This window comes from Athene noctua, chromosome 3 (assembly GCF_965140245.1).
Source record: "Athene noctua chromosome 3, bAthNoc1.hap1.1, whole genome shotgun sequence".
NCBI classification, from domain to species: domain Eukaryota; kingdom Metazoa; phylum Chordata; class Aves; order Strigiformes; family Strigidae; genus Athene; species Athene noctua.
In genome coordinates, this window is record NC_134039.1 from 8915705 (window position 1) to 8930834 (window position 15130).

General features: G+C 40.5%; 1 protein-coding gene across 1 annotated transcript in view; it reads left to right on the forward strand.

Annotated features, from left to right (window-relative positions):
• The window catches only part of CRACR2A (calcium release activated channel regulator 2A), a 52964-nt gene that overhangs the window by 23093 nt on the left and 14741 nt on the right, over window positions 1-15130 (forward strand). Inside the window, exons 7-11 of the mRNA XM_074901242.1 lie at window positions 5515-5702; window positions 7701-7772; window positions 10030-10075; window positions 10882-10973; window positions 12352-12679. Of these exons, the coding sequence (XP_074757343.1) occupies window positions 5515-5702; window positions 7701-7772; window positions 10030-10075; window positions 10882-10973; window positions 12352-12679 (726 nt within the window). The remainder of the gene's footprint in view (window positions 1-5514; window positions 5703-7700; window positions 7773-10029; window positions 10076-10881; window positions 10974-12351; window positions 12680-15130) is intronic.

Here is a 15130-nt window from a genome sequence, read left to right on the forward strand (position 1 = left end):
GAGCAATGAATCCAGGTGCGGCTGAAGCTGATGGTAACTGTAGGATTTTACTTGAGTAAGAGGGTAGACAAATCTCTAGCTTGCTGTAGTTATGTAGGTTTAGCTGATGAGTATATAGGCCATTACATATTTGGAATCAACTGCCTGATGTTAATTACCTTTGTTCAGTACCACTGTGAATCAGAATAGATGTGGTTTTATGCAGGCTGTTTACCACATTTCAGCACTATAGTGACATAATCTATACTTTGAAGATATCTGTGGGGGCACAAAAATCAGGCATTTTTAGTCTGAAGCTAACTTCAAAAATATAATAAATTATTTATAAATGTTTTGTAATGATTACATTTTAATATTCTCCTTTTTTGTTGTTTTTTTTTTTTTTTCTTTAAAGCTGTGTTTAAAACTTAGTTATCAACCAATAGTTCTGTAAAACCCTTCTCCTGTGATTCTCTAAAATATATGTGTTGTAAATTTGGTATTAAAAAACCCCACAGAAGCTATACAAAGGCTTACACTCAATTTTAAGCCTGGTGTAATCAAGTAATACAGGCATCTTAATACTGCAGTAATACTGCATCAGGAAGGTTTATCTTATGGTTATTGTCTACGTTACCTATTGTCTACTATTGCCTGTCTTAGAGAACATAAAACAATGTGTTATTTTTATTACTATTTTTGGTCTAATTTTGTTTTCCTTTTCTATTCATTGCATTGTTTATTAATGATAGTATTACTGTGTTTTCTATTTTATTTGTAGTTTCTATTATTTATCATTTCCCCTCTCCCTTATGAATTTGTATGAGTCTCAACAAGGGTGCTTTTGGAGGACAGAATCTTCATACTACCATAAAAATTAAACTGTCCCATTTTATTTTTGTGGAAGGGAAGCTGTGTTGGATGAATGGAATTCACTACTTCTAACGATGTGATGAGTGAGATAATTTTATTCAGATGATTGATGGCATTTGAAACTTCTGTTATTCAACCAGCTGATTGGTACCTGTTGTCAATCTTATATGCAATATTTGATTTTTTTTTTCCTAGTAAAGCAGCCTAGCCTGTTTGTTTGAATACTTAGTGTAGTTAGAGGCAGTGTTTTGTACATATGCTTTTCTAATTACTAATGATCATCTCTGAGGGTGACTCTCATCTTTTCTGAGATCTGTTTTTATAATACTATAACCCCACTCATTTTCTGGTATTACTCTTCATTCACTTAGATATGTGTGCTAGGTTAGCTTCCACCTGTCTAATGTTCGCCTTATCCAGAGCACTCTGTCACATTCACCTCCTTGTCTTGCATGGAAATATATTTTGATAATTAAATCTATTCTTGCAGACAGTAATGGTAGCTTTGTTTAATTACAACTTCCATGCTTGATTGTATGAAAGAACCACTTTGGAGTAATAAGAATCCTTTTTTCCAAACTTCATTAATAAGTCTTTTTCTTCTATTTTTTTTTCTTTTTAAATACAGTGTAATTATTCCTGTGTTGGAAATTAGTATAAAAAATGTGAAAGGAAACTTCCAGATAAGATGAGTTCAGGGTTGTTTCTGCCGAGTTAGCCAGGGGAGTGTCCATTATGAGGGTCTTCTGCCTGGCATGACTGATTTGATTCCATGTTGACTGGCCTTCTGGAGGCCAGGATTCTTTTGTCTTGGGACCTTTTTGCTGGCTACCATGATCTTGAACTGTCAGCTTGATCTACATTGCTTAGATAAAGCACAAGGTACTCTCAGTAGTGTTCCTCAAGGGATGTGCGATGGCATGTCTCAGAAGGACGCACTGGGGACAGAGGATGTCCAGCATAACATCTAGAGCACAGAATCTTGTATTAGGGGAAGAAAGTAGGTGTAGAGCCAGTAAAAGGCAGGAGAGTTACTTGACTTCTCACATAAAATGATGGGTTCTGTTCTGATGAGAGCCGCTGAAGAGCATGATCTTGGGATTCTGAGAGGTCATGGATCAGTAGCACTCAAAAAATGCAAATCAAGTGATAGGATTGTTAAGAAAGGCATAAAGAACAAAATAATCTCCAGCCTTATAACACTATGTAAATGTTTCATCTTTCACACACACCTGAAATAAATAGGAGAAAAATACAGAAAGGATGCTGGGCTAAGAACAAGGGAATCCATGAAGAGTGCTTAATGTATGTGTCTTTGAGGAACAGCAATATCTGTCCACAGCAACAGTTTGTGTTGAACAATCCCAGTTCTTCACTCAATTTTAAACTTAGAGTTTTCATCCCATTTTTGTCAAAAAAAGAGAAGATACACAGCTACTGTGTCTCTGATTGACCTGAGGTAATTGGTTAATTCTCTCCGTTACCTAGATTTTCTTAAAGATGACTATGGGCCATGAATCTTTCCCAATCAATTTTCATCAATTTGATGACTCTGGGAGCTAATTTGCAACTCCATTAAGCAGCTAGAGCCTATGTGGTCTATGCCATTCTGTACCAGCTGAGCATCCACCTAATGAGTTATTGTACTGTATTGAGAGTTGTTGAAATGAATGCTTTAAAAGTAGTGTTTGGCATTGTTAAAGGATTGTATAGATACAGTGAAGGGAAGGAGCTCTGTATTGCTGTAAAATAACCATTTCTCCTCTTGTTGTGTCCCAGGGTTTAAATATTATGAGCATCTGCTATTGAGCATAGTTTCAACATAATTATTTTTCTCACAAGAGTAAGCACCAGGATTTATACCCAGCATTTCTAACACCAGAACCTACAATTCTGGGAGCTGATGAGGGCTACCATTGCAGTTATCTTTCCGGGCCAGACTCTGTGTAAATTTTCAGATGGCCATACTGTTCTGTAAGTGGGAATTCTGCCTGCAGTTTGTTGCTCTTAAGCTTTTTGAAAGTTTGTCTTTGTGTGATCAGTTTTTGCATCTCCCAAAACCACTCCTTTGGATAAGAAATCGTGTCTTCTGGTACCTGAAGAATTTGGCCTTAGAACAGATAACTTCTTTCTATCAAGGAATGGAAGCAATACTCAGGAACTGAAGTGATTTATCAATGTAAACCAACATTGCTCAGTAGTAATTTGTTGCCCAGCTGGTCAGTGTTCCATATGAACTGTGAGCCAGCTGAGGCTACAGTTCAGCATATCTATTAAGCTGGTGCTGCTGCTGAGATAAGTGCATCCACACTACTCTTGTTCCTGACCTTTCACAATCCCAGCCAGAAGGTATTTTCTGCTTTTGTTTTCATAGAATCACAGAATGGTTTGGGTTGGAAGGGACGTGAAAGATCATCTAGTCCCAACCCCCTGCCATGGGCAGGGACACCTTCAGCTAGACCAGGCTGCTTAAAGCCCCGTCCAACCTGGCCTTGAATACTGCCGGGGAGGGGGCAGCTACAACTTCTGTGGGCAACCTGTGCCAGTGTTTCACCACCCTCATAGAATAAGGAAGAATTTCTTCCTTATATTTAATCTAAATCCACCCTTTTTCAGTTAAAAACCATTACCTCTTGTCCTATCCCTACCCTCACTGATAAACAGTCCCTCCCCATCTTGCCTGTAGTCCCTTTAAATACTAGAAGACCTCTATAAGGTCTCCCTGGAGCCTTCTTTTCTCCAGGCTGAACACCCCCAACTCTCTCAGTCTGTCCTCACAGGGGAGGTGCTCCAGCCCCCTGATCATCTGCGTGGCCTCCTCTGGATCTGCTCGAGCATGTCCATGTCCTTCTTATGTTGGGGGCCCCAGAGATGGACACAGCACTGCAGGTGGGGTCTCATGAGAGTGGAGTAGAGGGGAGAATCCCCTCCCTCGACCTGCTGGCCACACTCCTCTTGATGCAGCCCAGGACACGGTTGGTTTTCTGGGCTGTGAGTGCACATTGCTGGCTTATATTTTTCTATCCACTAAACACCTCAGGTCCTTTTCTGCAGGACTGCTCTCAATTCACACATTGCCCAGCCTGTATTTATGTACCCAGCCTGAACATAGGTCTGGGCAATCCCTGTGCTTGGGATTGCCCTGACCCATGTGCAGGACCTTGCACTTGGCCTTGTTGAACTCCATGAGGTTTGCACGGTCCCACCTCTTCAGCCTGTCCAGGTCCCTCTGGATGGCACATCCCTTCCCTACAGCGTGTTGACTGCACCACACAGCTTTGTGTTGTTGGCAAACTTGCTGAGGGTGCACTCAGTCCCACTGTCCATGTTGCCAACAAAGATGTTAAACAGTGCCAGTCCCAATACCAACCCCTGAGGAACACCACTTGTCACTGCTCTCCATTTGGGTATCGAGCCATTGACCACAACTCTCTGAGTGTGACCATCAATTCCATTCCTTACCCACCGAGTGGTCCATCCATCAAATCCATGTGTCTCCAATTTAGAGACGAGGATGTTGTGCTGGACAGTTTCAAAAGCTTTGCACCAGCCCAGGTAGATGACATCATTTGTTTTTCCCTTATCCACCCATGCTGTAACCTTGTCATAGGGGGTCACCAAGTTTGTCAGGCATGATTTGCCCTTAGTGAATCCGTGTTGACCAATGTCACCAATCACCTCATTTTCCACATTCCTGGGCCTTAAGGTTGCATTCAAAACCAAGAGTAGAACAACATCAGTGTTGTGGAGCATGAATAGACTGGCAGACCTGGGTAAGGACAGATTTTGGTTTTGGGTGAGCTCTGCTTATTGGGATGTGCAAAATGAGGGTTTCTTACAAAATCCTCCAAAGTCCCTTAGAACTGGAATATTTAACTGGTATCCTTGTAATGCTCCTGATACGTTTTACATCCCTTAAAACACATACTGGAAAAAAAAAAAAAAAACAAACCAGACAGAAAAAGCTTTTATACCTTCGGGTCAGTAGTGCCTTCTCTGATATAAAAGTAACCAATTTTAGTTGTCTTTACTTTTGCTCTGTCATCTTAATTTGCTCAGTTAGCCAGGGAGATGCAGGTGGAATTTCTTCACATACCAGAAACTGCTGTCATCTGCTGTTATCTGTTTCATGGGAAAGGTGTCTTTTTCCTGTATATATACTTTGGAGGGTGCATATAAAAGTGAATAAAAAAACTTTAATTCACACTTCTTGGTGGATTTAGCTGAGGTGGCGGAAAGGTTACTGCTTGTTGATATTACTGGAGATGGGAAGTTTTATCAGCTACCGGATTTAAACCTAACAGTTTTTAGGCAGAAGTTTGAATCGCTCTGTGTAGGCCTTGTCATTGTGGGAAATTGTCTAAAATAGCAGTTGTGAATATCAACTAAGTACTGCTAATCTGCTCTGTAAACACCTTTTTTGTGGTTTGTCCTGGTGTGTTTTTTAACTGGATGAAATTCAGTCATAGACTGGAATGGCTTTGTTTTTGTGTAACATGTCTGCATACAGAACAGTGGAAGAGCACCATATGTGTTTTATTCGTATGTTGGCTTCGATAGAAATAGCTTCCCTATTCAACTAACCTCTGAGACTTGAATTGAAAGCCTCAAAACCAGAATGCCTCAGTTAGTTATAATCCTTTCTCTTTTCTTCCATCCCAGTTAGAGCAGCAATGTACAGAACTTCTCAGTGGCAAAGAAGAAACCAAAGTAGAGAACACCAAGCTGAAGCTGACTAACCAGGAGCTGCTGAGAGACCTGGAGAGAACGTCTCATGATCTAAGCCTGGCTCAACAACAGTTACAAGTGCTTCAGGAGGAGGCATCAAGACTACACGAGGAGAAGGAAATGTAAGTCTCCAGCTGCAGGGGTTCTGGTACATTTGCTTAGCATGCCAGTGAGCCTCCTTCTCAAGGTGTTCAGTGATGTGATTTAAGTTTGTATCATAAGCAGAAACCACCAGCAAAGCCAAATGCAGTTCTACTAATTTTCCCCAACGAAATTCAGCATGTTTTCTGGCTTCTACAGAGTCTTTTGCTACTTTTTCAGAATGTTAGTGTTCTCCCATTTGTTGAAGGTGTATGGAACCAAAAATCAGTTTAATTGGTTAAAAAGTATGTCTTAGTTTTGAAATACCAAATTGAAATTGGAATTAATTACAGAAATTACAGTGTGACACACGATGTTCCATTTTCCTCAAAGCTTTCCTTCAGTCTGTCGGAAACATGATTCTCAGAGTATACTCAGGCTATGAGATGGCCAAGATGGCTTCTTTTCTTCATCAAAAGCAAGCATGTTATTTCTGACTAAGGAGCCTGGCCAGCAAGATAAAACGTAGCTTATGCAGCTAAATCAAAATTCACACAAGGCATTATGGCAATCCAGAACCATCATTTTGGGGTTTCCAGTTCAGATGTTTTGGATTTCAGATTCTGACTCTGACTTAAAAAGTATTTTTCAAAAAGAAATATTTACAATTCATATTTTGAGGGATATTAATGGCCTTTAAGTGACAGATCAATCTACCTGTCTTGCTTCAGCCTTTTGCACAAAGCAAAAGTTACATCACCCTGAAACTGTAATTGGCAGAAACATTCACTGAAGTCCTTTTAATAGAAAATAGTTTTAAAAAATGCTCAGGGATCTGTAAAACCCTCTTGTTGCCAATGGAGAGCACATGGATGCCAGACTGTGGTGCATATCTTGCCAGAATCTATGTATTTCAGCAGTGAACTACTTAATTCAGAGCTGTGGCTATTTGGCATATTTCAGGATAGAGCAGTATATAAGATCAGATGACATATTCTGTTTCTGTTAAGCTTTGTGCCAAACTCTAATTAGTTATTACTAATTTAATTTTTCTTAAAGGTATAAATAATAGGCTTTGCTGATAAATGATTGTTAATGGCCACTGTGTTTAGAACACTCTTTTTAGGTTTGCATGTTTGTTGTATGTTTTGGAAATAGACAGTAGAAATATTCCTCCTCAAGGTGGTTTGTTTCCTCTTTGAGGCCTCTCTTTTCAGATCCAGAGCAAAGACTGTGGAATGATCTGGTTTTAAAGCTACAGAGGAAATCTGCCCAGTGGTCAGACTGCTGAATAATACTACTGCATTTACAAAGCACTTTGGATTCAATAGTGTTTTATGGAATTAGAGCTCAGCCCTACTCAACTGCACCTGCAGTGTTGCTTTAAACATCTGTATCAGTCTGGTAAGACCTGAGCTGCTGAAGCAGGTGTAATGTTCAGACTGTGCAAGGAAGAACTTGAGGCTTCACTGAAAGGCAAAAAACCTGTAAGGCCAGACACCAAGTTGTGTTAAGTCTAAGTAAATGGTGTAAATCTAGTGTAAAAATCTGAGATGCTGTGTCCAATGTTTAAGGCTCCATAAGTCATAAAGTCAGGAACTGAAAAGAAATTGTAGGAATTGTAAATGCATGAGCCTGACATATGGTTCAAGCTGCAAGATAAACTTAACAATTTTGGATAAATTATTACATGGTCTTTTGTGGCCATGAGTGAGAAGGCTTTTATCAGTATGTCTTCTCTGAATGATGCAATTGCCAGTATCAGTGTTTATTAAGCTCTCAGGTTGAAAAAATTATAAAGCATAAAGCTATAGTTTTTTTAAAAAGAACCTCTACTCCTTCCTCTGCTAACTCAAACTGCTGTGGTACTGTGGGCCTTATACTGAATAAACTTTTCAAAAATTAGTAACCATTCATGCAGAATAAAGTCTACAGGTTTGGAGAAGCTGAAGTCTCAAATGTGGATACTCCCAGGGGAAGCATTTTAGCTGTGTTGTTACTGTGGTTAGAACAATTTTATTTATTTATTTTCATTACAGGGAGGTGTACCGAGTGACGGAGACCTTACAAAGAGAGAAGTCAGGACTTCTGAAGCAGCTGGATTTTTTAAGGTAATGCAGACCTTACATTGAAGAACTTCTTGCATTGTTCTAAACAGGTACATTAAAGGATGAAATTATGTTGGCATATGTACTGGATGTAGGTGTTCAGATGTTGGCAGTGGGGTGCCGCAGGGGTGGCCTCTGTGCCCAAGAGGAGAGGCTGGGGCTGCCCCGTGCCAGACACAGCTGATCCCAGATGGTCCCAGCAGACCCACCACAGGGCCAAGATGGTGGCGCCTCTGGGAAAGTGTTTGTAGGAAAGGGTAGAAAACACTGTGCAGCAGTTAAGAGAGAGGAATAAGAAAAAAAGTGTGTGAAACAGTCCTGCAGACACCAAGGTCAGTGAAGAAGGAGGAGGAGGAGGTGCTGGAACAGAGATTCCCCTGCAGCCTGCGCAGAGCCCATGCAGGAGCAGGCTCCTGGTAGGAGCTATGACCTGTGGAGAGGAGCCCGTGCAGGAGCAGGTTTTCTGGCAGGAGCTGCGGCCCATGAGGGACCCACACTAGAGCAGTCTGTTCCTCAAGGGCTGTGCCCCATGGAAAGGATCCACGCTGGAGCAGTTTGTGAAGGACTGTAACATGTGGGAGGGAACCCATACTGGAGCAAGGGAAATGTGTGAGGAGGAAGGAGCAGCAGAGAGGAGCTGTTACAGACTGACCACAACCCTCTCTTTCCTCATCCCCCTGCACCACTCAGGATTGGGAGGGAGGTAGAAGTGTTGAGAGTGGAGGAATGAAGTAGGAAGGTTAGGGTGGGGAGTAGGTGATTTTAGTTTTGTCTTTGTTTCTTACCATGCTACAGTTGAGTCTGTTTTGTCTGTGATGGTAGTTGGTAAGCAATCTTCCTGTCTTTATCTTGACCCACAAGCTTTTCCATTTTCTTCCCTTGTCCTGTTGAGGAAGGGGAATGAGAGAGCAGCTGGGTACACATCTGGCAGCCAGTCGAGGTCAATTCACCACAAAATGACACAAAAGGTAGCAGAAATGGTTACAAAAGAGGGTATGCCTTTTGCAAGCCCCATTCTTGCCTACAGTAGAGGGCAGTACACATGAAAGATTTGCTTTGCTTATGTGATTTGGTATTGTAGGACAATCTCTGTTCCAAAGGTCAAATGTAAAAAAACCAAAACAGTGGTGAACTGTTCGAAGCTGGTTCTGTGGTAGCAGCCTGGCCACAGGAGACTTGAAGCTTACTAAAAGGTTCTGTTATATCTAAAGTGATGGGAGTACAGACAAAATGAAGATTCTTTCCCCAAAATGTTTATTTGTAAAATTATATCAAAATATAGTTAGCTAAATTTTTCTGTAACATTTCTGTATTGGTAGACTTCAAAGTTTGGAGTTGTGTTGAGACAACTGTAACCCTCTTTTTATTGTGCAGCGATATTAGTTTTTGTTTGCTGAGTGGAGAGTTTGCATGGGCTATAGATTGTACTTCCCTGTAGGCCTTCATTCACTGCATTTCCTTCAGGAGGCCTCATTTTAAAGTTACCTGTAAAGCTCCCATGCTGGAGGAAAGGCTCTTTGCAGTGTGTTTCCCATAGGACACTATGTGATGTAATTTTGCCTGCTGGTGGCAGTGGAGCCGCAGATAGAAAGAGCTGACAGCAGAGGGTGTTTCTGTTTACCAGGGCTGCAATGGCTGCTCTTTTGTGGCCAGGCCGGCAATAGATGGAGACAATGAACGATGTACTAAGCAGGTGTGTTGTCAGGTCTGATCAGAGCTGGCTGATTGCCTGGAGCCTCCATTTCTTGACATTTTCATCTTTTCTGTATAATGAATGGAAGTTGGATGTTTTCCTAGGAAGACTTCTTCATTGCAGCCACAACTTGTAACCCTCAGAGGGATATAACAGGCCTTCACAGCTGTCACGAGATGAATAGAGATGGTGTTCATTGCACCCTGTCCACATAACAAGCTATCTTTAGTGTGAAAAGCTTTAAAGGTTCTAATTTGGAGTAAATGAAGGCATATTGACCAGAACTGATTTCAATGCGTTAAGGCATTTGTTTTGATAAACTACAGAATGAGGGCCAGATGCCAGCTGGCTTTAATCAGCATAGCCCTACTGGAGATTCAATGGCCCAGACAGGGAACTCGCTGTGGTGAGAATATAAATAAAGTGTGATTGAGGGTGGAGATATGCCAAATTAAAGTGTATTTGTCTTGCCTTTTATACTGCCAACTGTCCAGTCTATCTGTTGAGTAGAAAAGTCAGCAGTTCTAAATACTTGGCCTCAGTGTTTCTTTTGTGTTCTTTTTGCAGGGAGAGGAACAAACATCTCAAAGATGAACGTGACATATTTTTACAGGTAAACAACTGTTATTTTCAAACCCAGTGTTGAGCAAACATGTATCAGAACAGCTTCAAAAGAAGGGGATCAGAAGGCTGTGCAGCAGACAGACTCTTGTGATACTTAAATCTCACCCCATTCTTAATTTGTATCACCTTTTTTCTCACATGGGAATAAGATTTTTAAATTTGCTGAACAATTTTAAGAGCTACATTTTTAGAATTATAAAGTTGGAGCTATCTTGAGGGAAATTAATTTATTTTATAAGAAGCTAAGGATGCAACCATGAGAGGATGAAATAACCTAAAAATTGAACAATTAAATTGTGTTTATCTATTCAGTCAAGAGTAGCTAATATCCTGAAATGTGTATACAACAGTACAATACCCGAGTACCTGAATTCCTGTCAGTACTGGGTAAGAGCAGATCACATTAACTTTTTATTAGGCAGCAAAGAATGGGCCCCTAAGAAGTTCCAGAAATACCCTGTCTTAAGGAGACTAAGGCCACTTAATTTGCACTTGTTTGTGTTCTTAGTCCTACAAGAAGCTGCTAGTGTAAAAAATATTACTGACTTCTTTTCATGACATTATGCTGGTTTATTGTGGTCCACTTAGTTTACAAAGCAGATGAATTATTACAGGATCCGGTGTTTCCATGTTCTGATAGTTTATCCATCAGCATTTTGAAGCATTTATACCTCTAGGATTTTTTCTAAAATTTTTCTTTCATATTCATTGCATTATTTAACCATTAAGAATGAAGGCATTAACCATAATGAACAACAGGAGTAAGTTAGTAAGAATTGTTTTGTATTTCTGCAGAAATGTAAAACAAGTGTTCCAAAAGCATGCTGGAAGCAAAGATCAGGGTCTGTCATTGGGAAATACATAGAGGGCAAGATGTTGCCTAACAGGTAAGAACTTTTTTTCATGTGTTCCCTGTTTGAGTACGAGGCTTATAGAAGATGATGTGAAATGTTTTCTTTCTGATACCTTTGGAGTTTTCAAAGCATGTATTTCTAAAGTGTCTGTCACTATAAGATGACTGTACTCTTTGAGAAATTTGGAAATAAAGAGAAATTTTCACATAAAACAAGTGTACTGTTTGCAAAGGCATGAGTCTTCCTCATTATGAATGAGTATATTCTGGGAGGTGCAAAAGCTTGCCATTACCCTTTGTTGATGTGGTACAAGTCCTTGATAACTCCTGAAAGAGTACACCTCCTCCCTTCTCATTGTAGAGGACAGCAGTCCTGATGTAAAGTGTTGGATGTAGAACTAGTAAAGCATAAAGAATTTAATTCTCAACTGTGTGGCTGTAAACTTGAAAACAACAGGAACAAGGTGGTGATCTCAGTGAAACATTAGCATGTTTCCTTTGAGACAAGAGGAGCTGGAAAGAAGACTAGTATTTCACTTTGAAATAGCAGCTAAGACAGTGGCCCTGTAGGCACAGGGTCATGAACTGTAAGGAGAGAAAGCTGTCAGAAACAGTTTAGCAAGTACTGAGAAGTGAAGCATAATTGGCAAAAGCAACTACAGCACAAAAATCACAGGAAAATTTAGGTGGGAATGACCTCTTATGTCTCTAGTCCAGTCTGCTGCTCAAACAAGGGTAACTCCAAGACTAGATAAGGTTGCTCAGGGCCTTGTTCAGCTGAGTTTTTGAACATCTGGATGGAAGTCTCACGGCCTCTTTGGCACCTATTCCCTGGCTGCACCAGTCTTATGAAGAAATTTTGTATGAAGTCAGCATTTCTCTTATTGCATCTTGCATCTGTGGTCATTGTGCACATCTGAGAAGACTCTAGATCTATTTTATCTACACTTCCCCTTCTCTTGAATCCCCATTTAGCCTGTTTTCATCCATATTGAACAAATCCATCTCCCTCCTACCCATTAAAGAGATTATTAGATTACACATAGAAAGTGTCTGAGTTGGAGTGTTGTTTTATTCTTCCAGAATGGCAGGGGGAGGGAAGGAGGAAATCAGAGTAGAGAAGTTTACTTTATCCAGGAGGTTAGAAATGAGACTAATCTTATGCTTTGTATTCTGGTACAGGTTTTCCCCATAAGTTATTAGCTTTCCCCCTGATGCTTATATTTATCAAGCACACTATATATGTATACACATTGTATGATGAGCTCACTTTTCAGTAGACATTGGACTGAATCTACTATGCCCTCTGTGAGTAGTAAAATACATGGGAGATTAAATTCAGTTACACTAGAACAAAACAACAGGAATCCAGCTCCAGTAAGTTTTTGTGATGTACTTTTTTCTCTTCCTAGCTATTCATTTGAAGAAGATGATGTTTTCAGTAACTCAAAGAGAAGGAATTCTGCTGGACTGAATGGAATTCTCTCTGTAGAGCCTGATGCTGGAGCCACTGGAGGAATGTCTGAAGCATCGCATCTCCAAAGAATCATATCAATTGAGGAAGATCACCTGCCCCAGCTTCTTGACAGGCTGGTTGATAAGCAGCTGAACAGATGGACTGGAGAAGATGAGAATACTTCTTCTGAGATGGAAATGGAAAAGAAAAACACAGAACAATCAATGGAACACACACCATCATCTCCTAGACAGCAGCCTGTAGGGAAGGAAACACTGTCAAATGTAAGGGGACAGAGGGGACCTCACCTTGAGTATTTTGTGCAGTTCTGGGCCCCACACTTTAGGAAGGATCTGAAGGTCCTTGAGTGTGTCCAGAGGAGGGCAACAAAGGTGGTGGCTGTAGGGCATGTCCTGTGAGGGGCAGCTAAGGACTTCGGTCTTGTCTAGTCTGGAGAGGAGGAGTCTGAGGGGCGACCTCATTGCTCACTCCAGCTTCCTGGGGAGGGGAACTGGAAAGGGAGATGCTGAGCTCTTCTCCCTTGTGATCCAGTGAGAGGATGCATGGGAATGGTTCAACAGGGGAGGTTCAGACTGATGTTAGGAAATATTTCTTTACCGAGGGGGTGGTCAAACACTGGAACAGGTTTCCTAGAGAGGTGGTTGGTGCCCCATGCCTACAGGTGTTTAAGAGGCATTTGGAGAATGCCCTTAATAACATGCTTTAACCTTTGGTCAGTCCTGAAGTGGTCAGGCAGTTGGACTAGATGATCATTGTAGTCCTTTCCAACTGGAACTATTCTATTTTGTTCTAAAGGACCTTGGAAAACATGAAATGGTGTTGAAGGGTAATGCATTATTCTTAGACTCTAAAATGATTTAGTTTTCTGTTTTTAAGTTAAAGCTTGACAAATTAAGCCATTGCATGAAGCAGGAGATGGAAGTACACTGCAGATAAATGTTGAAGGTGTGAAGAAGGAAAACTCAACCTAAAAGAGTGGTAACTGTGGACAATGTATGCATAGACTTAAGTGTGAAGGACTCTTTCAGGAAAACTGAATTTAAGCCTTGTAGTAGATGACACAAGAAGATCACTGAAAGGTAGCAATTGCCTAAAAAAAGAAGCAACTATCTTTTTTAAAAGTTGGGGGATTTTTTTGCCAAAAAGTGACATTTCTCATATTTTGATACGTTTGAGTCAGCTTTGGTAGCTGTTACAGTGTCTAAGAAGCAGTATCTTTACTTTTTGATCATTTTTTGAGAAAACTTTTAATTAAATTGAAATCCAGTTCATTTTTTTCATCTCTCGCATATATGCGCAAGATAACAATGCAGTAATAATCCATGTAGTAATAATACTTAAAACAATATGCTGGAAGGTGCATTTCTTTGGAGTCTGAAGTCCTTGCACTGCTATTGCTTCAGAGCTAACTGCTTGTTTTCTAATTTTAGTATCATTGTTAAGTATTACTCATTTTTAGATTCTTGAAGCACATATTAAAAAGATTAAAGTATAGGAAAAATAGGTATGCTTGGTCATAATTATATAGTTCTTTTAGAAGAAGCAAGCATATCTTAAAAATTATGATGGAATTATGCCATGGTTACATAACTTCTAAGTGGTACATTTTAATAAAAAGTCTAGGACACAGAACAGAGCTTCATCCTTTGAGATGATTTAATACAATGCATGCTTTTTGCTTGCTATATGACTTATTTTGTACCACATTTTCAAAGTATGGCATCATTGGACTTTAGGACAGGAATAGCCATGTAGGTCATCAGGTCCATCTAGGACAAACTTGTCCTGCCTGCTCTGTTTTGGCAGTCATGCCTGGTGAAAGTGCATCTTCTCAGCTGGGTGGGAACTGGGCATTCCCTCAGATCTTGTTTCTTCTTCCCCTCCACCCCCCCCAAAAAAAACCCCAAACCAAACAACCCACCCAAACCAACAGTTGAGAGCAAGCAGAGAGGAGAGGAGAAATCATAAAGTATCTCCTGCCAGGTTGTTGAAAACGTTTTGTTTCAGTTTCTAAAGAAACATTGCAAGGGTAAACAAGAAGTTCATTTCCAAAGGTCACTTAGAACTGGGACTTCATATTTTGTTTCCATAAAATGTCAGTGCCTTAGCCTGGCCCTTAGTTTGGGTTGGTTTTTTGCTTGTTTTTAAAAATTTAATTTAAAAAAAAAAAAAACAACCACAGCAAAATACCCTTCTGTCTATGTGGCACTGAAATATGTGCATGGTCCTACATGGTCCTCTTGGCCTGCTGGCTAGGCCTGCCAACAACTATTCAATTGATAGCATTCCACTGCTTAGGGCAGTCTCTAGGCTGTGTAAGGGTCTGACTGTTGCCATTGTGTCTGAGTAGTGCTTTATCTTCTTTCATACACCAGCTGTAGTCTGATGAATTTCTCATACTACATTGCATGTCCTAAACGATGGGTCTTCAGATCACCACTTTTTGACCGTGAAATTTAGACACCAGAAATGATGTTGTTCCCTACAGTGCTCTCACACTGATTCCCTCTCCTCACAGCGTGCCTGGTCTAGGAGGAGTGGTATTCAATTAGTAAGTGTTTTCAGGGCAACTCAGCATGTGGTCTTCAACTGGAGCTGAAGAAAACTTCAGAAAAAGATAACTCCCTGTTTGCTGCATGATGAGTTATGAGGTGTGAGTCTCAGGGCCATATGTCTTCTGCAGCCAGTCCTTTCCCCTCATGTTTTGCTGCTCA